At 39.4% G+C, this 25,723-nt stretch overlaps 1 protein-coding gene across 4 annotated transcripts in view; it reads right to left on the bottom strand.

The window, feature by feature from the left end:
• Window positions 1-25,723, bottom strand: part of PTPRK (protein tyrosine phosphatase receptor type K) — a 421,519-nt gene that overhangs the window by 220,504 nt on the left and 175,292 nt on the right. For all 4 annotated transcript variants that reach the window (XM_054196429.1, XM_054196428.1, XM_054196431.1 and 1 more), the window contains exons 4-5: window positions 14,117-14,198; window positions 12,126-12,241 (exon numbers count right to left, since the gene is read on the bottom strand). In XM_054196429.1, the coding sequence (XP_054052404.1) occupies window positions 12,126-12,241; window positions 14,117-14,198 (198 nt within the window). The remainder of the gene's footprint in view (window positions 1-12,125; window positions 12,242-14,116; window positions 14,199-25,723) is intronic.

The following is a 25,723-nucleotide window of genomic DNA, read 5'->3' as shown; positions in this document are numbered from 1 at the left end:
AGCTTATCCATTAAAATATTTTTCCGTCATTAAAATGATGAGAAGTTTAAACAGAATGGCGTTGTCACTTAAAAATGGATGTTAAAAAAAAATACCCTGCATTCATTTCGGTGCATACACCTTACACCGATAAGCCATTAGCCAGCCAGAGTTCAGATGCACTGCCACGATCTCTTAATTAAATTCTTCTTTTTAATGTCAGGGCATTACTACCGATTTTAAAGGAGAGGAAAGAAAGGCAGCAGTGCTCTCTGCATATCAGAGGGTTCCTGGTACATACTGTTTCAATTTATGTCCTGCTCACACTGAACAGAGCTTGAAAATGCTGCTCAATTAGGTTTTAAAAATTCAATTTAAAATTAATGTGGAGTTATACTAATAGATAATGGCTGTACCCTGTGCAATCCTTGGTTCCTCCAGTCCCTTGCTGTCTGATTTGATAACCCTGAATTGCTCATTTAGAAGAGGTCACCACCAGGCAGTTCTTTTGTGAAAATAACTGTGGGCTTCACAAAGAACTGCACTCTATAAACACTTGATTAAAAGAAACGAAAGCATGTGGAAAAAACTCCTTAATTCTGGCATTTCAAGCATTTAAAATATTGACCTTAAATAAGTCTCGATGACTTCAAGGTTATTTTTAATTTGATAGGAACATGATTTTATTAATTTTATTTTTCAGGCAATGAAATGAGATCATCTATATTTCAAACAAAGTCAACAGTAAAGTCTACGCAGCTTAAAAAACAATCATAGGCAAATTAAAAATTAGCCTTAAATTCCTCACAAAAGAAATTAAGCATTTAATAAACACGAAATGAAATTTTAGTGCATCTTCCAGAACCTGAATGTAACCAGAAGCATCTAAGCCTAATCTTATTTAATTGGTAGAATTTAGGTGCATACCCAGTTTTCTAATACAAATTTAAAACTTATCTGCATTTCTTTCTCAACTTTTCAGATGGAAAAGTGGTGGTTTCTGCTTTTTTGGTTTAAACAGTAAGAAGATACCGTAAGTTTTTCTGGTGATGTTCCCTCTAAATTTTCCTGAACTCCTTTTTTTCCTACCACTGATTTTTATCAGCCTGGACAGCTCAACCTTACACATCCCTGACCCTTTCTTAGTGTAAACACCTTAAAATAAGTCCTCTCCGCTGCTAATAATTACAGTCAACTCTGGTTGCCTTCTCAGGCTCTCGGCTGGATGCCGGGATGCCTCCAGAGATCAGAAGATGTCAACACTTCGGCTGCAGTGACACGCGCTTTACTGTGGCAGCAGCGCCCAATTCAGCTGGCCCCTACTCGCGCCCTCCTCACCTTCACTCCTATGCTTATACAGAAAACTGACCTGGAATAAAAATAAATAAATAAATAAATAAAAAACCCCACCCCCCTTCCTGGAAAACATATTCCCTCCCCCATATATTATCATCACCAAACGGATTAGCTCATGATTGGATTCACTGCACGGCCGCAGGGAGAGGAGGAGAGGGCAGGATCTGTGCAGGGAGCAGGGCGCAAGCCCAGAGTTTGGCTAAGCAAACTTGGTCCCGATGGTGCAATCAAAACTTCACCGGACAGCAGAAGGGCTGGAAGGATGCTCCCAGCAGCCTGGGGAATTACGTTTCTGCTGCCCCAAGGAAAAGGGAATTTGTAAATAATGTGCTCCAAAATTTTTGGAGAGAAGGGAGAAATGCCGTTTTTTTTTGCGAGAGGGAAAAGGGTTGAATGTGGATAGTCTGAATGCCAGCAATAACGTGCTATCTCTGCCAAAAGAAGTTTTTGAAAACTAAAACAACATGAGGGGAATAAACAACGCAAATAACTATACTTTTAAAATTTTATTTACATGTATCTGTCTGGCACTTTTCAGCACACACAGCAATAGGCTTTTACAGCATTTAGGACAAAATTTCCAAATTGAGAAAAATCTTTCTTTAAAAAAAATTTAATTATTATTATTTTTATTTATTCTTTTACACAAATATCTCAGTGTATATTCTTGGGACTTTAAAATTTATTAATCATCTAATAACATAATAAAACATGATATCTATTTATCATATGAAATGGTAAATAGTTTTTTCCCCACCTGCAAAAAAGCAAATGACCAAGCAAATGGGATTTTTTTTCAATCAATTTTATTTACAAATACATGATTTAAGCCTAAGAAATCACTTTTTTCAAGCAGAACAAGAATTCCAACTATAGCTTAAATAATACACCTAAATAGTCCTATCTTATTCTCAGTATACAAGAAGGTGAAGTCGCAATTTCTTTTGTTTGTCCAATTTTTAAGAGAAAGCATAGAGTCAAACTTCTTTTTAGTAGGAAATTAATACAACCTGCTTTAACTTCCTGGTCTCCCCATATCCACGGCAAACCAGACTGAGATCCTGCTTTCCAATGAAATTCATTTATTAGCAGGAAAAGCAACACAGCTTTTCCCACGCAAACATATACTGAAGATCTTGAATAAATGTGACAAGCCAAGTTTTATCCTGCATCCTGCACTGCAGTACAGAAAAATCCACGATTACTTTAAATGTCTTGGTTACATGCACTGCTGTTACTCAAACTTGACCGCTTTGAAGTAGCTCAACTTCTCTCACACTGCACTGAACCTCCTATCGAAGAAAGCAAGGTTTCTCATGAAATAATGTAATTGAGAGCCATCTGGCCCTTCAGAGGTGGCAATATAAATTTATTTTATTATAATAAAATCCACTGGAGGCAAAATAGCAAAATTCATATTACAATGTCCCTGGCCATTCCACTACACAAATAAAAACAACATTCGCTTTCTCTGGATATTTTAAAGCCTCTTATTCTGAACCTGATCTAACATATGCCACAAAAATATCTATATTTAAAAAAAATAATAACAAAAGAAGCTTTTCCGAAAGCTATAGTTCCTGAATGCAGTGTCGTTGATTTTCTTTAAAAAAAAAAAAACCAAAACATAATTCACAGAAATATTAACTCTGGACACAGTGATTAAAGATCTGTATCACCTTGAGCAGTGCATGCTGAACTACAGTATTCATCCTGCGGCTTGAAACAAAAAATCTGATTAGTTAGGAGAAGACAATGAAGGAAAAAATGTTGCAAAAAACCCCACTACTGAAGACCAACACCACACAAAACGGTTCCTCAAACACTTCTCAGCAGACGATTTTACTCTTTTCTAAAACAGCCAAGTATATGAGCTGCTCTTATTATTCTGTAATTCATTAAGTCCTGCAGCTACTTGAGGAAACTAGGGCCTGAGGTATTCCACAGCTCATCACATCGCTAAGGAGGAGACAAACTGAATGCAGGCATTAACAGACAAGACTCGCAGGATTCAATACTCAAGGAATTTATAAGAATATATGTTTTTATAAACATCATCTTAATTTCAGGTGTCTCATTTATATGGGTGTAAGCCACTGGCTGGCTGAGGAAATACTACCAGGACTACACAGAGCGACTTCCATCACAGTTGGTCTAGCTGGACACTACAAACCGGAGGGAGAAGGAGAAGACGGTGAGTGGCGTTAGTGGTGGGCAGTGAGAGCTGCCCCCGGCAGCACCACCGTGGGCATGGGCCCCGGCAGCGGCACAGCCCCCAGCACCTGATGCTCCAGCCGCTGCGGGAGCATCAGTATCCCTCGGGAAGACCCACAGGGATGACAACCCCAAAGGCTGCCATGTAAACTAAATGACTGGTAGCTACGCAGGCTGAAGGACTTAGTTAACTGGGGCAGAACTAAATTAAAACCAGGAGGATTACAGTATTTCATGTTGCTGAAACCTAAGATGACCAGGCATCTAGGGAGAACTGCCATATTCATCCAAGAAGCTGATAAATTGAGGAGGGAGAGAGGGAGAATGGTTCATTCACGGTTAAATGACATAGATATCATTAAAGGTGAATACAGAGTGAAAAGAAAGGGGAAAAAAAACCTTTGTGAAGCAAACAAGTTAGAAGAAGAATATCAAATATGAAGTTATGAATACCTTATTATTCATTGTTGAATGTTCTTCATAACCATGTCAGAGTCAGCAGTGTGTGATACAGAGTAAACTAAAAGTCAAGTCATTTACAAGGAGCTTGATATATCACTTCAAGGAACCTTTTCACACACCTTTGAAAAAATGTTTGGAAAACCGGAACGTCTATCACAGAACACAAATACAATGAGGTGAAAATGCGGGTAAAATAGACAAGTCATCGCAAAAGAGAAGCCCTGTCCTCTATGCTTCCCTATTCCGTTGCTCAATTTCAAAAACATCTTTGCTATAAGTAAAAGCAACTGACTTATTTCAGTTCAACACCGAAAAGCATCAGACTTGACAGTTGACTAAAACCAAAAAAGGGGACCAAAAATCTCCATCACAGTTCCACAGCTGAAACCTTACGGGTGCTAACAAAGCACCTTCTCTGAACTTCCTCTAGGCCCCACAAAAGAAAAAGCAAAACAACAAAGCTTCTCTAACATTCAGAGCATGCTCAGCTCCCCTTAACTTTCATGGGTCGTAACATTTGTGCAAACCAACAAAAAACATTCTTCAAAGGTAATGAAAAAGGTGAATAGGCAGACGCACTTTAACAGAAAATGTTTTTATCATCAAACTAAAGAAACGGTATCTTAACCAGTTAATTAAGTGTATCAAACTGTTAATCAACAGTATCTCCAAAGTTACATTAGAAAACTATGAAAAATTCAAAGTAGAAAAAACATGCAAACTACGTAAAACAAAGTTAAATGGGACGTGACCATCCTATTATAGATACATTTTTTCAGAGCCCACGAGTGAGCCTCCCAACGCTTCACTGCAGTTAAATGGTTTCCCCCACAGACCCACAGCCCGTACTTCAAACCCTCCTGCTGAATACTGATCCACGCTTTCACCTTCTGGGTACAGTGGGAAGAAAGGAATCGTGTGGCACAACTGAGAGGAAATACTGTCCTTCCAAAAAGCAAAACAAAACAGTCGATGTTGTATCACTCGACCCCCTGCCAGAAGCGCAGGTTTCTCATGTACGCTCTCCAGTCTAAATTCCTGAAATACTATATTGGTCCTGCACAACGATGTGCCTGAATGCATCGTCACAGGACACCATCTGCATGTGCCCAGTCCAAAGTGTTGTTAAAGAGCACACATACGCAATATCTAGCAAGAAAAACAAACGCTAAATATCAAATCATGTTCGGTGGCAATGGGCACCAAAACCCAAGATGCTGGTAAACAGGGCATTCATTAAGAGTTATGGCAGTTTCCTCAAGAAAGGGAGCGGGATACGGCCAGTTGTTTGGGCCCGAACAGACAACCATGCAGATGCTCGTTCATCCTCCACTAACAGTTGGTACCGCTGGGAGGTCAGCCCGACTCCATTGTTTTTACAGCAATTTGCATTTTATTTTCCATAATGCTTTTTAATTTCACTTTTTCAATTATTACTCTCAGGCAATCGCTTTAATTATCTGTTATCCCACAAGGAACGACATTTCCCTCCGGCGGAGAGAAGGGCTGCATCAGACCGCATTAACGCTGACGAGCCTCTCCACGGGCGAGCGCAGGGCTGCCTTGCCAGCCTTGGCAGCCCAAGTGGAGCGGCCGTTAGCCAGCACCCACAGCTATTGCTGACAGATTGGCCCGCTCGCCACCCCTCCGACGGCAATCTGCGCAGGATTACCAGGCGCGCATTAAACTTTTAAATGCATGCGGTATACCCCCTTTGAATTTCAGATTCGCCAAAGCAAATGGTATCACCGTGGCAAAACACATCCGACTGCAAAGCCAGAACAAGCCGCTTTTCCCTAATCCAATGCTATGTTAATGCAAAGCTCAGCAATGATGGATGGACTCATTACTGCCACAGTTATCGCCATCTGAACCAGGTGCCAAGACATATGGTTCAACAGATGTTCTAGCAAAAAGCTCTATTCCCCGCACTGTGCGAGTGTCCAGTTAAACCGGACATCGATAAGACACTGAAAATCATATTGGGCTTCTGGGAGCCACAATTGTTCCCAGCTCAGGAAGCCGTTAAACACAGCCTAATTATGCAAAAAACCCTATTGCTCTGATATCCCAATTAGATCCACAGAACAAATGCTGGACAATACGTACACTGCTTTCCAGAGTCTTTGTGTACCCAAATGTTATTTATTCTCTTCAGCCAATTCTATTTCTCCACTGTCTTAATAAAGAAATGAACCTTAAAACTTTGGAAGCTTTCTCCACACAGAAATATCCAAATCCAAAGGGGAAAGGGCTCCCCATCGCACCCCACTCCACCCCTGTATTTTCACATTTAGAATGCTCTGTGTGCGCTATTCTTTCAAATATTTAATACTTAACACGTATCCAACCCGAGCACAGGCTTAATGGGCAGAACTGACTCTTGTTTGCAAGGTTATTTGTTGACGTAATTCCACTGGAATGCATGGCATTTCATGGGGCTGGGGAGGGGGTGGAGGGGAATAGAATAAAAACGTGGGCCTACTTATACTAGTTCAGCAAATCAATGCAGACAAAGCAGCAAGGTGCATCAAACGTTAATAAATGAGAGAATCCTTATTTTTTGAGTGTCTTCTCACAGAAAGACAATTCATAGGCTTTAGAAAAAAGAAAAGCAGCAGAAGTGGGCAACAACCGAACAGTTATGATGTCTATACATGCTACATTCCATCTTTTAAGACTACACACACACACTTACGTTCATCTCCTACAGGAAAGAATTTTTCAGCAAGGGCTTCTGCTAACTCCTGAAGCTTATAACACAGAGGACACCAAAGTATAACGTGTGGAAATGCTAGGTTACCACCTTGGGTTTGGGGCCTCCTATCCCCCAACCCAACTCCTTCAGCGCGTACAGTGGCACCAAACTACAGCTGTTGGGGTGTGAAAATATTACACTGGAAATTTTCAGAGAAAGGGGAAAATACTGAGAAAAAAAAAAACAAACCACAGCATTATGTTTAGAAGGGAATGTCAGGCAAAAGAGCTAATACGCACCAAGACTGAATGCTCACTTTAAAAGAAAACTAACGACTTTGAAACTCTTTCAGAATTTGCTAATAATTACAGGTCATAAAGAGAATCCTTGAGCTCACAGTAATAGATTCAACAGTAGATTAGGTTGAAAAGGTGAAGAACAAAACAATCTGAGCTGCATTTCTGCCCCGCTCCCACACCTACTATTCACGCTGTCACAGGTGTGCTTCAGATCATCTTATTCAACCAGTTAAATCTCTTTATCTGTGCAAATATTTGTTTCGTATTAATGCAGCTGCAACTTTTAAAGACTTCTGTTATCTTTACTGCTTATCTTTCAATGCCAGAGCTCTGACTGTCCCAGACCTTAGTCCAGTGGGGCCGAAAACGCAGGGATGGGAGGGAAGGGGTATAAAAGGGAACAAGAGACCAGATACAATCTAAAAACAAACAAGAGCAGAATCTGCAGCCATGAAAGTCAGAAGTTCAATTCAATGTTAATTCCTATTTGTCTGAAATGTTTACAGATGTACATTTATAGAAATTGGAGTAGATGAAAAGACTGTCATTACAGCAGTAAACACACAGGAAACAGCGTGTTGAAATGCTGTACCTATTTTTATCCACTTTTATTTTCAGACACACAAAGGTGTGTGCACTTAATTATATATACAGTGAGAAAAACATAAGCATGGAAACATGCACGCACACAGATGATCAGGACTTTTTCCCCAATAACTAAAAAAAGATTAAAGTTTACATAGGACACTACAATGAGACACGCTACCGAGATCCATTTTTACTTCAGTTCAAGTTGTGATAATCATAGAATAGAATCACAGAATGGTTCGGGTTGGAGGGACCTTAAAGATCATCTAGTTCCAACCCCCCTGCCCTGGGCAGGAATAATGCTTCCCTCTTCCTTGTTTCTAATCAAACACCCTCATCTTTTTCCACCTGCTGGCACTATTTATATAGGTAACTGAGACATGAATGAAGCTAAAAAATAAAATAAAATAAAATAAAATAAAATAAAATAAAATAAAATAAAATAAAATAAAATAAAATAAAATAAAATAAAATAAAATAAAATAAAATAAATTTTAAAAAGCAACCAAAACCAAAACAAATGGTCCTCCCCACTCCCAACACCAAAAATCCAATTTGTCTCAAAATCTTTTTCAGCCAGATCACTTTCCCGAGCTGACTCACTGGCAAGCTCCAAAAGCTCCAGCGTCAGTGCACAGGGGGATGAGGAGGGCACAGCGGAGACTGCAGCAGCTCAGACCGAGCCTGGCTGAAGCCGCTGTGGGGCTGCACCCAGGCTCAGCACCACTCCCAACACACAGCAGGGCGGCTGCCTTCCCACCCCCCCACACCGCTGAATTTGCTTCAGCCCCTCTTTGAAACGGAGAGCTGGGAGAGTCAGAAAGCACCGGGAGTCAGTAACAAAATCTGTAGCCTGCACATCTCTATTACTTCAAGGCAAGCAAATGAAATCTTAGATCCTTTTAGACGCAAAAAGCCCTCGTGTCCCAGATTGCACCTCAGATCTTTACGTATCAAAGAATGTGTTTTAATAGGAAATTGCTGCTGTTTCTTTTATTTCTTTCTTTTTTTTTTTTCCCAAGGAAATATCTTTTCTTTTTCAATAAGGACATAACCAAAAGCTATTTTCTTTAACACAGTGTACTTGGAAAGTGTCTTCTCCCCCTCCCCCTCTTTCATTTTTCATTTTTGCACTTTTTTTCTTTTATTTCCAATGGCTTTTCTTCTTATGAGAAAAATACATTCCTGGAATGTTTCAGCTCAGGGCTCTCAAAAACAATTACTTAGGCATTTGATTTGATCTGTTGGTTCTTCCTTTCTGGGTATTTGGGCATTATGAAACTCCAGTTTTGTCAAAGGTTAAAGTGAACGTTTTCCAAGTTACACTCCGGAGCCTCGTGAAGCACATCCATATACACCCTGGGTCTCAAGGAAAAGAAGTCAATTCCCTATTACTTGCAACAGGTAATACTGCTGCAACAGCAGTAACTTGCTGTGTTATCTAAGAAAGGAAATTCAGAGAGGGAAAGCGGCTGATTCATGCTTATGTTGGGAAAGATGGATGGAGGGGTGGAATGATGAGGGTGGAAGAAAAAAAAATGAGTCACCTTTAAATTGGTGGAAATTTGGCACTGTTTAAGGGAAAACAAGAAGGGGAACAGAAGTTCAATTACGTAATTTTAGCAGCAAGATATCTTTAAGAATATCAAAGCACTTCATCAGTACAAGCAAGCAGAGTTATAACCTCAAAGGTACCTTATCTTTTGCACTTTGAGAAATTGCCACATCTGTGATCAGCACACAAAAAAACCCATCCTTGAAGTATACGAAGGTACAAAACATATGTTTTGTGAGTTGTTCTGGCTGCTAACCGGGCTTCTCAGGGGAGTGTAAATTAGCAAGGATAATCTGTCAGATTTATCTGACACCGAGGAGTGAGCGATAGGGAAGATTTCCAGCTAGCTGTCTCCACTGGGCCGTTCTGACCCATGATCTACTGAAGGTGGTGCTTCATGGGTTTGCTGGTATGCTACTATTGTGATAGTCCTGCCTCCGATATAGCAAAAGCCAGTCTAATTTCATTGTGTGTGCTTTGTGTCCTCTATTTGGCAAGTCTCTGAAATCCAACTCCTCTTCCTTAATGAATGCATTGTAAGTTTGCTCAATTTAAACAAGTTACTACTCAAAGACATGGAGCACAAATCATTCCTACTACTATGATACCTTTTCACTAAATGCAATGCAGTTACTGATAGATTTGTGGCGGCATATTTGACCAGTAATACATTTTGCATATCGGGTTTTTTTTCTAATCTCATTCTATCTATTAAAAAAAAAATCCCTTTAAAATTTTATCGCATGCCTGTATGCGACTGTTACTCAAGGTTTGTCAGCTCCGCTCTCTATTAAAAGAAAAATCAAACAGATTGAAGTAACTAATTATAGTTCAATTCAAAGTATAACACTTGCCAAAAAAACAGATATTTTAAAGTTCTGATTGTAGTTCATTTCAAAGTACGTTTCCAAAAAAGTATATACTTTACAGTTCTGAAAATGCGTAGAAATACACATTTTAAAAAAAGTTTTAAACCATTCTAAAGGAGCGTTGATGCTTAAGGTTTATGTATACACTAAAGCATACACATAAAGGTACACATACAACTAAAGTGATTTTTTAATCCTTAAGTGGCAAAATTTAATTTTTTAAGAAGCAACTGCAAAACTTTGCCATCCTTCTACTGAACCAATGATCTCAACTGTAAGTAATCCCATCCCCGCTCCACAAACCAAAGCGGTTGTTTTGGGGGGGGGGATGGTGGTGTTGGTTTCTTCTTTTTTCTTGTTTTTTAGTGAGAAGGGTTATTTTCTGGTTTTAATCATCTCTTAGATTCCAAGACACTGCATTGGGTTTGCATGGCAAGGTTTTGGTAGCAGGGAGAGTTACAGGGGTGCCTTCTGTGAGAAGCTGCTGGAAGCTTCCCCCATGTCCGACAGAGCCAATGCCACCCGGCTCCAAGACGGACCCACTGCTGGCCAAGGCCGAGCCCGTCAGTCATGGTGGTAGTGCCTCTGGGATAACATAGTTAAGAAGGGGGAAAAAAACTGCTGCATAACAGCAACTGCAGCAGAGAGAGGAGTGAGAATATGTGAGAGCAACCACTCTGCAGACACTAGGGTCAGTGAAGAAGGAGGGGGAGGAGGTGCTCCAGGCGCTGGAGCAGAGATTCCCCTGCAGCCCCTGGTGAAGACCATGGGTGAGGCAGCCCATGGAGGTCCACAGTGGAGCAGGTATCCACCTGCAGCCTCCATGGAAGGCCCCACACCAGAGCAGGTGGATGCCCAAAGAAGGCTGTGACCCCGTGGGAAGCCTGTGCTGGAGCAGGCTCCTGGCAGGACCTGTGGCCCCTTGGAGAGAGGAGTTCACGCTGGAGCAGGTTTGCTGGCGGGACTTGTGACCCCGTGGGGGACCCACGCTGGAGCAGCCTGTTCCTGAAGGGCTGCACCCCATGGAAGGGACCCACACGGGAGCAGTTCGTGAAGAACTGCAGCCTGTGGGAAGGACTCAAGTGAAGAAGTTCATTGAGGACTGTCTCCCATGGGAGGGACGCCACGCTGGAGGAGGGGAAGAGTGTGTGGAGTCCTCCCATAAGGGGGAAGGAGACGCAGAGACAACGTGTGATGAACTGACCCCAATCCCCATTCCCGTCCCCTTGCGCTGCTTGGAAGGAGGAGGTGGAGAATTTGGGAGTGAAGTTGAGCCTGGGAAGAGGGGAGGGGTGGGGGGAAGGTGTTTTAAGTTTTTGGGTTTATTTCTCATTATCCTACTCTGATTTGATCGGTAATAAATTAAACTGATTTCCCCAAGAAGAGTCTGTTTTGCCCATGATAGTAATTGCTGGGTGGTCTCCCTGTCCTTATAGTGACCCACGAGCCTTTCATTATATTTCCTCTCCCCTGTGCAGCTGAGGAGGGCAGTGACAGAGCGGCTTTGGTGGGCACCTGCCATCCAGCCAGGGTCAAACCACCACACATACATACTTCTCACAATTACACACAGATAAAAGTTGAAATTCCTGCTATTATGGAGACAGAGAAAAAGGATGTGAAGTCGTCCTTTTATGTTGTCCCATTAAATATACTGCTGAGTAAAATTGAGACGCATATAGAAGTACAGCCACATCCCTCCAGCCACCTGCTTGGACAAAGAATTAGTTGTAATTTATATGATAAAATAATCCTCAAAATTTATGACAGCTGTGTTACATCTGTGTTTTACTAGATCCCAAATGCCAATTATCTGCATTTAATAATACATTTTGATACAGAGGAGCTGATTTACAAGGAGAGAAGGCCCACAGTGCCTTAAAGACCAACCCTCCTCCACTGTCCCCACCAGTTGTTCTAATTTTTAATCCCAGCTTTTTAACATTACAAAATTAATTACAAGTTTCTCCATTTAACAGAGATAAAATTGTATTTACATTAAATATTTTACATGCAGAAGAAAAAAAGGCGTAGGAATTTAAATATTTCACTTCCGGGAAGCAGCTTGTCCTCTAGCCAAATAGACTTGCATGACTTGGCCTTACCTGGAGCCATAACTTGTTATTCACTGCATCTCTCCCCGTAGCAATGCATTGAAATGTAGCATTCTGCCCTGCATTGACCTCTACATCGCCCAGCCTCAAGAAATGTGGAGATTTATCTGCAGAGGGGGAAAACAAAAATTACAAATAACGCTTACTGCTAAAAAAGGTGCCAGCAACATTATTATCTCCCCGAAGATGCACATACTGTAACAACCCTTGGCTAAAAACAGAAACAGAAGAGAGAAAATCATTTGTTTCATCTCTGATCGAGAAGAAAGAGTGCTTTCAGTCCTTTCCCTTCTCCCCTGGTGATTCTACTAACTTTATGTTTTACATGAATTATAATAAAGTCTTTTAAAAATCAAAGCCAAGAGAAGGAGATCAAATGCCAAAATGTCAGCAGCACTTTACAAAATTATCCCAAATACTTTTGATTGTATGAAACTTATCATACTGAGAAAAACCCAATTAGCAGGACACTGCTCAGGCAAATAGAGAGTTACTATTCAGATTATTTGCAATGTAACACAGAGCTCTCTTGTTTTACTAAATGAAATCATTTGTGCCACTGAATATAGTATTTCAGGAGCTGACAAATCTATTTCCCACACTGACAAAGCCCCTAGGAAAGCTCAGTGGCACAACCACCCGAAGGATTTATTGGATGTAAGAAAGCTGACAGACACATTTGAGGAATGGGTACAGTACACAGCTCTCACCCATCCCTGTCTCAAGAACTACTGACGACAACAGTAGCTGAACTGTTGAGTTGGGTTTTTTTTTTTAGTAAACATGAAGAAATAACACAGAGGAAAAAACAGCAAATTGGAACAAACAGGGTTTAAACACCAATAACAAAAAAGAGCTTATCTGAATAATGTATCATGCTCATATTCTGCCGTCATGGCTGTACCCAGGTGCCTTTTGTTTTGGCACTTAAAAAAAACATAAAGGAAAAAAAAGAGAAATTAAAAAAAAAAAAAAAGGAAGAAAAAATAAATGAAAGCCAGATACTGAATCCAAGCAGAGCTTTGCTGAGCACAGACATCATTGGCTGAAATATAAAGAGGTAACTCACACTCCAATACCATGAAAGCTTGGTAGCCCCTGAGAGCTATGGTCTTAACAGGACTGGGGTAGAAGAAAACAAAATGTGAGGTTGCCATTGCAACTTCATTATTTGGCATTGTTTTGCAAATCTGGGGGAGGGGGTTGTTACATTTTGATCATTTCAGAAAGCAATTAAATTATCAGCCATGAGGTACATTATAATGAAATTGCATTCTAGAGAGGGGATGACTAGGGGAAGATCAGAAGAGTTGAGGAGAACCAAATTAACAAAAAAATGTGATGACAAATGACAAAAATGCACTCTAATAATTTTCATTTATAGAATATTCATATTAGTATTTGTATGCAAACTTGTGTTCACATGTGTGTAATTCTTCCCCAGGATTAAGCAGGAAAAGGCAAACATACATGCCCGAAGTCTGTCCACAAAATCAAAACAACAAAACCCAATCCTTCAGTAGTTCAAGAGCCAAAAGTCTTTTTTTTTAAAAAAAAACAAACAAACAACAAAACAAAACACTGCTGTGTCTGTTGTTTTTTTTTTTTTAAATAAAAATAAAAAGGGCGTGAAATCTGATAAACCTCCTACATGCATCTGTCCACTCAGTTTTCTTTAATCAGTGAGTATACACATTAACATTGAAACCCATTTTGATTCTGCACACCAACTATGGTATCACTAAAAGACACTGAAGAATTTCTGCTTTTATATTCCCGTATACTTTACTTCGGGCAGACAAAGATTTTACCCAGGTAAATCACTACTGCAACACTACATTTTCCCCTGGAAGCTGCAACAAAAATACTATTGAAAGAACAAAGAACATCAGTGATCTAGTGATGAAAACTCAGCAGACTACAGCAATATCAAATATGTCCTGAAAAGACAGAGAAAAATGCAGCTCTTAATCATTACTTACCACAAGGGTAACTCAGAACCTGGATGTCATCAATGGCAATGTAGCCATTTCTCCCATCTGAGACTTCAGCTTCAAATATTACCTGTCAAAATGAAAGAAAAAATGTTTACAACGTTCATTTCTATAGAATTCCCACAGTGGCAAGCGTGTAGATGTAAGACACATTGCCTTTTTCATTTAGTTGAAGTTCCTACAAGGTTTGACGACTGAATGGAATATTTATTACTCAATGTATTGCAGTTCCATACCATTCATATACATGACTTGCTTTGGATTTGATGCTTATGGCACACCAGAAAAGCATGTTTATTACCTCAATTAACAGCATACTGCTTTCGCTCCGCTAAATGTTGAAACAGGATTCCATTCTGAATAAATGCCATTACTTTCAGGCAGGTTCAACATCACAGCACACAACTGATCAACCCATTTCAACAAAATTTATATTCTTGTCAGGGGTCACAGTACAGTCCACAGCCTCCTGTAACCTTATGCAGCGTAATTGCACAGGAAAACACACAGCAGGAGAGAAATAGTGCAGCACTCCCCAGTGGCAATGAAAAGAACAGCTGTAGCGTGAGATTTATGTAGCAGTCGTTAACTCCATTCTTCATTCTTGCAAGGCAATGGGGAAATTGCTGTGCGTGGAGGAAAAGAAGAGATTGTCTTCACATCCAACTTCTTGTCCCACCCCAAACAGGCAGTAACAACGAAGAATTGCTCTTGGACTGCTCCAGAGCACAGAGCTGTCTTTCGCTACAGATGTAGCAAAACAACGCCAACTGACCAGAACAAATTTATTGTCAAGATTCATGCTTCCTTGTATGGATAAAAAAAAAAAAAAAAAAAAAAAAAGAAGTAGAATATGGTGAAAGTAAAAGGAAAATAATTAGAAGGAAAAAAATAAAGGATGAAGCATGAATGCCTAAGCTAAAAGGAAGATCTGAAAGAGGAAAGCACACCAGTAGAGAGAGACTGAGTCAAGTGAAGGTTGGCCTCATGTATACGTGTCCTTCCCCGGTATGTTGATACCTTCCTACGCTGGAGGCAGAGGGGAGAAAGTTACCTTTCCTAAGAGAGAGCTAGAAAAAAACCAAGTGAATTCATTTCTAACTCTTACATATTAATTTAATTAATTCCCACCCTTCAAGAGTAGGAAGTTATCAAAAAAAGAGAAGTTCACAGGAAATAGTAAGATTAAGACATGGAGATCCATGAGAAGAAAAAAAGAAAAACCACACAATGTAACAAAACAAAAAAACGTGAATAAATACAGAAATGCAAGAAGCCTACAAAAAGTTCTAGGGAGTAATGTTTATGAGGTAAGTAAAGGAAAAATAAAATTATTGAAAAGACAGATATTAGAGAGCTGATATTTCATAGATACAGTGCTAAATTATATTTTATTTACATTCCTAATTGGTATAAATTCAGCTATGAAACATTCCTAACTATAGACACTGCTTAGCAAAAGGTGCAGCTCAGGTAAAAAATTCTTATCAGGCTTTAATTTGATAATATCTGTTCCCATTTAAAATGGGAAATGGAAAAAGGGAATTGCATGTATAGGTGAAAACAGCAACTTAAAATGCTGACAAGTCAGACCAAAACCTGAGGTAGTTCTTTTCCTCACATACGCACACACTACTCAAGAAAAAACAGACTGTTGAGCTATTCTTTTCACCAGATAAGTTTTATCCTAATAAGACACCAGCGCTTTGGTACTGAATCGTGTTCAGTTTACAGTCCTAGAAAGAATGGCTTAAACACTTTCATTTTAGCTGAAAAATAATTCAGATTATCACTCTAGCCAGAAAACATTTGCTGCCTGTGCAACTATAAATGTCCTTCCACTTATTACAATTTAATTGCATGCTCATCTAGTGAACTTCAGAAAGATGCTCGCTTCCTTTCATGGCGAGGAGAGAAGGAGAGACTGTGTTCGAGGGATGAATCATGCAGGCAGAGAGCAGGGCTGTGGGGACAGCTACCCTGGCTCCTCGGTACCAGCGTCACCGCAATGAATGAGAATGGGAAACGCTGAACAGCTCAGGTAATTCAAATGCTACTCAAGGGAATTAGATTTCATCCGTGAATTTTCTACACGGTTCCAAGGTGAGACTCAAATAGTTACTTACTTCTCCAAGTAAAATGGCATGTCCTTGTTTATGAAGTGCCTGCATTCAGATGCAAACAAAGATACAGTGTCAGAACTCCCTGAACTGGACATGTCTCTACATATTTAGCCATCCCTAATGCATCTCTTGTCCATATATTGGTCCATTTTCCCCCTAAAACCGTGCAAGCTTTTAGTGAACACAGTATCATTCGGGGAAATACATGGGTTTACTACCGACAGCATTAAGAGCCATTTCCATTTGTCTGGTTTGTACCTGGCTTCCTTCAATGACCCAAATCAGTAACAAATTGATCCCAATCATCCTGCTATATTATTCACAACTTCATAGACCTCTATTATATGTCCCCAAGTAATTTTGTCTCAAATTTGAAGAGTCCTAGATTATTCAGTCAATCTCGTTTAGAAACCATTCCCTTTTCTTTGATTATCCTTCTCATCTTTCTCTAAAGATCTTTCTAACTGCACTGTATTCTTTGAAGATAACGAGAGCAGAGCTGGCACACAGTAATCAAGATGTGGGTGAGTCATAATTTATACAAAAGCATAATACCATTATCTAATTTATACTGAACTTCCTTAACCATTTTTAGCACTTCATTTTCTTTTTTTGACCATCAGTGGGCTCTAAGCTGATATTTTCATGAAGCCCACGATGACGCTGAAGAGTGCCAATGGCAAGCTCCAAGTCCGTCTTTCTGTGTGTGAAATTCGGATTTTATGCAGTGTGCATGATTTTATAGCTCTCTACACTAAAATGGGCCTGCCATTTCATTGCCCGATCACTCACAGTTGGTGATATTGTGATGGTCCCTCTACAGGTCCTCACGACCACATATTGTCCTTGCTATACTGAAGTAGCTTTCACCTACAAACTTTTGCCTTCTGTTCTCTGGCCCCCACTCTCGTCCCTTATCAACATGTTAAACGGCACAAACCCCTACAGGATGCCCTGATGACTACTTCTGGCTGTACTGACAATTTATTCCTACCTTCTCTTTTTCCTTTTAAACAATTACGTATCTATGGAAGTATCTTTCTTCTCATGGAATGGCAGCTTAGCATCACTACAGGCTTTTATAGAGGGACATGGTCAAAAGCCTTTTGGAAATGTAACTAGCCTGTATCAATCAGATCACCCGTATCTATATGCTTGCTGAGCCCTCTAAAGGGCTCCAAGGTTTAAAATTAAGCATATGACATGTAACATACAGCAAAAAAGAGGAAAAAAAAAATCTAGTTGTTTTATGTCAGGCACTGCAAAATAGCACATACTTTGTTTTCACATCCCAGCTCTAAAATGCAAATGATGACAATCACTTTTCACCTAAGATTATTCCAGAAATAAATGTTCGTCAAGAGTTTAAACACCCAATGTTATTTGAGTGCAATGGTAAAAGTAGTAATTATTTCAGCAGGGGCTCCCTAAAGGGACTTAGTTGCTGAAGTTTAATCCTTAAGGAATACTCAAACCTTCACATTCCCACACAGCCCTATCCTTGCATTCTGTAATCACCATGAAGACTAAGCCTACACTTGCAGTAATGCAGAAAACATACATGTTAAGAACTGGCCTCGCTGAATTTTTAGGATCCTCTTATTAGGATCCAAAAATTTAGGTATTCTCATTATTAGCTCATTTAAGGCACTGATCAAAATAAGTATACCCAAAGGCTACCTAGTCAATTAAGTACAAAATGCAGTCAGGAAACAGGGAGAACAACTCCGTAGCCCAAAGCTTACCCTTAGAACATAATTATCCCTAAGTTTTGTATGATTTCTTGTAAATCATACGCCACCGTCACCAAGCAGGATATTAGTGCCTTCACTCCACTTGACTAGTTCTGACTACTCGAGGTACTGAAGAAGGTGAGAATCTCCCACAGTTTTGGCAGCAGTCCTGTCAGACCATCAAATATATGAAGTAAACATCCATACATCAATTAGATAAAAGTGAGTATTAGAAGACTTAGTTACAACAGAAATGTAGTGTTACATTGACTATTTTTTCCTGCAAGGCTCAAATACACATCATTAGAGAGAGACAAAAAGGAATTTGAAATGGAAATTTTAAAAAAAAAAAAAAAAAAAAAAGGAAAGGGAAAGGGAAAAGGAAAAGAAATAGTTAGATCTTTTAATTTCCGCAGAGCATTCAACTTGCAACACATTTTTGTTAGCTATAGGAGCGCTTCTACTAGCTTAATCATCTGAAATTAAGCTTGTAAATAGATCAATTCCAATGCTTGGTGGAAAGACGTATTTGAGAGCTGTAAGCAAACAGAAGGTATCATGTCTGTGATAAATCACAGTATAAAGAAAAAAACAAAACAAAAACCAAACCAAATGGAAAAAAACCCAAAACCCCAAAACCTCAACTAGAGTCCAGAATTACTGGAAACTTTATGCTCTTTCCTCACTGTTCCAGCATGCATAATCCTGATGGTATGCATTTTGAGACATTTTTTGTCACCTCCCACATCATTTCTATTCAACTTGTGAATAAAGAAAAAATGAAGAATAAATTACTTAGAACCAAAAGAAGCAGTGGAGTTATATTAATTAACCTCACCAGATAGAAAGCCTTTCATAAGAATATAAAAACAAAACACTGTGAATGATTTATTTTTTCTGCTGCATACACATCTCCTTCATTGATTCATTTTAATTTTTTTTAAAAGCACAGTAGGACAACTCCAGTTATACTTTAACCTAGTACTTAGACTGGAATTGGTTAAGAATAATCATCACATAGGAGCAAGTTTGTTTTGTAGGAAAATAACTTTCTGCAGATGAAAAGCCGTGCGCAGCAAGATCGGTTAGACATACGCTAAAACACTAATGAATCCTACTCACTGACAAGCTTCTAGTTCTATCTAATGTTTTCAGTGTTAAAGGCATTTTAAAATACTAAAGAAAAGTTTTTAATTACCAAGAAAGTAAAAATTAATATACACATGAAAAAAGTATCATGTTACAAAAGAAATACCTAATGGAAGCTAGCCAAAAGAAAGGGACAGCTAAACAAATTTTTACCTACCATGTAAAAATTTTGTTGACATAATAAAAAGCATTTCCCATGTGAAAGTTATAGATAATTTTGCTGAACTAATTTAGAAATCATGAAAACATAATTACTTCCATTTGAATGCTTAAGTAATGCTGTGAGGCAGCCTTTGCTGCTGACAGGGCTCAGGAGAATTTCCAGCACAGCAAATCAAACACTTGGGATCTCAATTCTGTGAAGTCAGATAGCACCCTATTACTTCTTTTTTCCTCAATAACAGGCCTGCAGAGATTGAAAACCAAAGGAGTTAAGGCTAAGTTCTCACTAGTACTCTTGCCAGCAGAGCTGGACAGGTCACAGATTCTTTGACTGTCTCAGAGTCACCCATGGGGAAGGAACCTTGACGTACACACCTCTTCTCAGCCCCAAATTTGTATCTAAGGTCCACTCAACATGAGGAAGTCTATACTCCCAAGATTCATCTCAGTTCACACTCTCTGGTGAGGAACCACACAGAAAACATGCCTACCAAGGGTCCAAAAGGGTAATCAATCCTTCAGAGAATTTATTAGTTGTAAATAAGCTAGCTCTATTACTCAATCCCAGAAAAAAAGAAAAAGAAGGGGAAAAAAAGAAAAAATAAGAGGAAAAAAACCACTCCAACCCTTAAATTATCTCTTTACACGTGATCAAGAACTGTAGGTGAGCTTTAGGTGAGCTACACAATTTAAACATGAAGAGAGTTAGTAACAATATCTCACCTCCACAGACAATACACATGCTGCAGGAAAGCACATAATTAAGATGAAGTATAATAAACCTTTGAAAGGGCCTATACAACACAGTTATCTGATGCAGGGGAAGTTAAAGACTAGTGATCCTGGAGATCCCTATGTTAGCTAGGAACAGCAGAAAAAAAAATCACGTCCTTCCACTTATCTGTGCTTACTTGTCTTAAGTTGCTTATGCCAAATGTTCCTAGGCATACGCCTAGAAAACGTCTGGATGAAGCACCACACACAGAAGAGTTACAGCTGCTCTGGCTTTAGAGCAGTAGTAGTTTATCATCTGGGACTATTTACAGTCTAAAAAAAAAACCCATCCTGCTCTTGACTGACTGAAGAAGTTGAAGAAAAAACATCCTCACATAGTCTACGAGCACAAGGTCTTCAATAAACCAGAACATTTCTTTAAGGGTGAAAATTCTTAAATGACTGAGATTTAAAAATAATAATAACAGTGAATGCAAAGACATGACTTTTAACCATGGGAAACAAAAACCTTGATAGTATTGCAAATCATGACGTTTAAAGGCTAAAACTGGGACAGCAGCAGTAAAAGACAAGCTAAGAATCAATATGAAATACTTAATACTTTGCTTATATTTGGAACAACCCAAAACTTTAAGAAAACACTTTCCAATAGGACAGAAGCACTCCTTCTGAACATGGGTAGCTACTAGAAAATGCAGCAGTACAAGTCTGGCATAACGCCACTGTACTTTTCTAAACCTAAAGCAGAGGTCAGTCCTTTCTGACCTTCAGTGACCTTTGGGAATTCCCTAACACAAGGGGAATTTTTTTTTTTTTTTTTAAATATGCTCTGTCTCAAACCACATGTATTCCCAGCCAAACTACTGATATATTTGAACACATTCAGTAATCATAACCATTACCCCTTGAAGTAATATCAAGACTCGGTCATCACGGGTTTATAAAAGGCAAGTCCTGCATGACTAACTCCTTCTGTGACAAAGTGACTCGCGTAGTGGATGAGGGAAAGGCTGTGGATGTTGTCTACCTGGACCTTAGTAAAGCCTTTGACACCATTTCCCCCAGCATTCTCCTGGGGAAACTGGCTGCTCATGGCTTAGATGGGCGTACTCTTTGCTGGGTAAAAAACTGGCTGGATGGCTGGGCCCGAAGAGTTGTGGTGAATGGAGTTAAATCCAGTTGTCAGCCAGTCACAATTGTCATTCTGCAGGGCTCAGTATTGGGGCCAGTTCTGATCAGTATCTTTATCAATGATCTGGAGGAGGGGATCCAGTCCACCCTCAGTAAGTTTGCAGATGACACCATGTTGGGCAGGAATGTTGATCTGCTTGAGGGTAGGAAGGTAGGAACCTTTTCAAAAAAGTGTTAACAACAGGTATGTTTTTATTTTCACTGAGATTTTCTATGAAAAAATAATTTGACCAACTCTCCACTTACTTAAAAAACAATGGAAAGATCAGTGTTCTGTTTCCTTCTAGATCTCTGTATATTAATACATTCAATCCAAAATTCCATTGGCTGAGAAAAGTGACAAGAAGTAGGTGAGTGACAGTACTGAAGTAATGGAAATAGATATTTCATCTGAAGTAAAATTTAAACATTGTATGGAATTGTTAAGCAACAAGATAGAAAGGACTGAGGTTTTTTTTCAAGCACAGAAAATGATCTTTCCACATTTCCCAAGGTCAAACTACCAATTGAATAAAATGTTCTTTATTGAAGTGGGGGAGCAAATTATCGCAAGACTGATATTTCTAATATCTGCACGAACACTCTACGGATTAATAAAATTCTCAGTTTCCCAATCATGAGATCTTTTCCATATTCAATTTAAAACAAAACACACACAAACAAAAGCAACTGCATAAAATTAGTCTATGAAGAACTGCAAAACACAAGCAAAACAGCCTGTCTGTTTGAGAATTGAAATTCAGATCAAAAGTAAGATTACTGAAAAGAAAATTGGTTCTGTTTTACCTCAAACCAGGGCATTCTGGACAGTTAGGACAAAATATGTTCTAATGCAAGTGGAGGGCAGTTTAATAGATACAGTTTAACAGATACTGAAAAAACACAGGTCAAATACTACCCAGGCAAAAATTTAATAAAAAAGACAAAGCAACTCACTCAAAGCAATGGACAGGTTATGTCAAACAGTTCTGTGGAGATATTCATTGCATCAGCACCTGCCTACACTAATACTGAAACTAGCACTGTTTCTGTAGGAAACTACTCTGACACATTCTGTCCAAAATGTACGTCAAGATGCAATAGCAATAGTTCTACCTGCAAATTCTATGTATCATCTTATTTTATGCTCTGTATTTTTGCATTAATCACAACATGTTGGTACTGGACAAACACAGAAGATCACAGCCATCTGTACAAACAGCTTATGTCTAAAGACACAGGAGGTATGACGTCAAAACATTTCCTTGCTCTCAGTCTTGTCTTGCACAACATCCACTAAGCTGAACTGAATCTGGCAGAGTTGAATCCGGCGAAGAATGTCAAGGGCAATGAGAAGGACTTCTGTAAGTATGTAAGTAACAAAAGGAAGACTAGGGAAAATGTTGGCCTGCTGCTGACTGGGACAAAGACCCTGGTGACACAGGACATGGAAAAGTCTGAGGTACCGATTGCCTTCACCATTCTCAGTCTTTTTGAGTAGGATTGACCTTCTGAAATCCAAGGACCCAGAGACCAAGAGGAAAGTCTGGAGCAAGGAACATGTGCCTGAGGACCACCATATGCTGGGGGCCACCCAGCTGGAGAGCAGCTTGGCAGGAAAGGAGGTGGGTGTCCTGGTAGACAAGAGCCAGGTAGACAAGTCCAGGTGGTGTCCTGGTAGACAAGAACAAGAGCCAGCAATGTGCCCCTGTGGCAAAGAAGGTCAGAGATATCCTGGGCTGCATAAGACAAAGTGTTGCCAGTGGGTCAATGGAGGTGATCCTTCCCCTCTACTTAGCACTGGTGAGGCCACACCTGAAGTGCTGGATCCAGTTCTGGGCTCCTAAGTACAAGAGAGACATGGATGTACTGGAGAGAGTCCAGTGAAGGGACATGCAAAGATGATGATGAATGGAACATCTCTCACGTGAGAAAAGGCTGAGAGAGCTGAGACTGGTCAGCCTGGAGAAGGGTCAGGGGGAATCTCATCAATGTGTATAAATACCTGAATGGAAGGTGCGAAGAGAACTGAGTTGGGCTCTTTTCAGTGGTGCCCAGGACAGGAGGCAATGGGCACAAACTGAAACATAGGTGATTTTGCTAAACTGTTGACCCCCAAAATAATTTGACATCATTGATATTAAATAGAAGGGCTAATGTTCAGTGTTGACTGTATTTCTTCCAGACATTCATGGTAGTTTGGTTTGCTTATAAGCCCCTTCTCTTTAGAAAGTGTGAATTGAAAATTTCCATATATGCATTTTGCAAATATTAACACTTGCTGGATGTATTTTGCCAGAACGCCAGCCCCTGACTAATACCTGCTTGTTTAGGATAATTCCTGCCTATGAATCATTTGTGGGATGATGGAAGCACTATTTTTGTAGGTCACCTGGACTACCTAATTCAGAAAGATTTGCTATCCCCTTCCACTAGAACCTAGTAAAAACATAATATAGTCTATCAACAAAGACAAGTGTTGAGCTATGGAAGACTCTCCAGCAACCATTTTTAGCCACAAGTGTTATCCATAACCACTCAAACCTAACAGCTGAAGGGCATGGAGAAGAAGAGACTCTTTCAAGGGACAACACAACATACCTCAAACAATCTTACCCTACCCTCTGCACTTGTAGAGTGAGGTCACAGAGAGTTGGCTGCCAAATGCTACATCTGAATAGCCATAATAAGGATGATCTTTTGAACCCAAAGCACAAAACCTCGTGTTAATTCCCATTTGTTTACCTGTGAGAATCCAGGCCTAAAGCATCATGCTGGCCTGGATTATGGATCTGACTGATACGGTAACTCCTAAATTAACTTGTATGCTTCCTTTTGATACTTTCTTGCTTGTTTTTTGCACCTCAAAGCTTTTCTGCATTTTGATTTAATGAACCAGAAGTTTAAGAGCAGTCATTACTGCCATTTCTGTGATGACCACAAACCCACGAAACCCATGTATATATATATATATGAACAATAATCATAGGACCATAATTTAAAAGAGGAACAATTACATGGAGAAGGCAGCACAGGCAAGTTCTCTAGAAGCACATTACAGCAAAGAAATCAAGTATAAAATGGCTTTTGTCACAGTGAAGCAACAGAATGCAAGCTAAATTCTGTTAACCATGCCCACATTAATTCATTGCTCCATAGTAGTTTTGCACAAATCAGCGTGACAGGCAACACCTTTACTTTAGCCTAAGTGGCATAACTCCCACATAGGGTTAGGACAGAAAAGCAACACCAAGCCACGCCTAATAACTTGTTCGACTCCTTTATTCAGTTCCTACCACAATTGAGAGAAATAAATTGCTTATGTTTGGCAACGTGACAGTGAAGCCTACCAAATTCACGTTTATGAATGAAAAAGCAAAAGAACAAGGTGGTTCTCAAGAGCATGATGCACTGAAAATATGAGAACAGGAAGAAGAAAGAGCTTAAACCAACCTGTGCTTCTGTCTGCATAATCTAATATCCCTTTTTAAAAAATCAGAATACACCTCCATAGATACGCAATGGTATCCACAGCTGCTTTTCTCTTTAAATTTAAGATGCTTGTGTAAAGTAAAAAACCAAAACCCACCAAACAAACAAAGAACAACCAACCAATAAACAACAACAACACAGAAAAACTGAATTATTAACTGAATCTTTCAAAGTACATTAACTGACATTCTTATACATGTGATGTCTAGGTTGTACACTTGGGACCAAGTTTTGGTGCTTTTGCCTTCAGCGAGACTACTTAGAGAGACTACAAAGAGAAAGACCTTGAAAAGGCCTCTAGATATACCAGATATGCCAGACCTCCAGATACTCGGTTTCTATTTCAACAAGTATCTCTGAAAATTATCTTCCTACTTCTGAAAACATTAGACTGGTAACACTGAAACCATTTGAACTGTCATTATTACTTGCTTATGTGTAGTATCACTTGCCTTACTTAATGAAACCAGACAAGTCTGATTAATTTCCTAATTTCCCAGTTAAAGCAGAAACTTGCATTTGAGACTGTGACAGTGAAATATTTCTTTTTGAAAGTACTTCTATATCAGAAACGTGTCGTAAAGATGATGAAGCATCAAAAGTAACGGCTGTAGAATATGTCTGTGAAATCGGTAAGATAAACATCAGTCAGAAATGACACAGATCTAGTTTACCCCGCCACTGGCCAAGGCCAGTATGTTATATTAACTCAGAAGAGATTTTCCAGATATATTTTTCAAGGATATTTTTAGAGCTTTCAGGCATTGTATCATTAATAAGAAAATAATTAAATACAGAATCTTTGTAGTTTCTTCTATTCATTTGGAGCAGAAAGCTATAGCTATTCACCTTGTATACGCAGTTTGCAGGGAGAAGTATGAAAGCGCTAGATGCTATTAAGGAGCTGAACAAATAAAACTGGATCAGAGTGGATAAGACAAGTTACTGACAAGTCAAGTCAGGCACATCACAGGAAGCTAAAAATCAACCAGACAGAGACTTGGGGGCAAAGAACCTCCTCTGTCCCTCTT

The sequence above is a fragment of the Rissa tridactyla genome, chromosome 3, assembly GCF_028500815.1.
Source record: "Rissa tridactyla isolate bRisTri1 chromosome 3, bRisTri1.patW.cur.20221130, whole genome shotgun sequence".
In the NCBI taxonomy this organism is placed as follows: domain Eukaryota; kingdom Metazoa; phylum Chordata; class Aves; order Charadriiformes; family Laridae; genus Rissa; species Rissa tridactyla.
The sequence above is the reverse complement of the archived record's forward strand: the minus strand, read 5'-3'. Positions and strand labels throughout refer to the sequence as shown.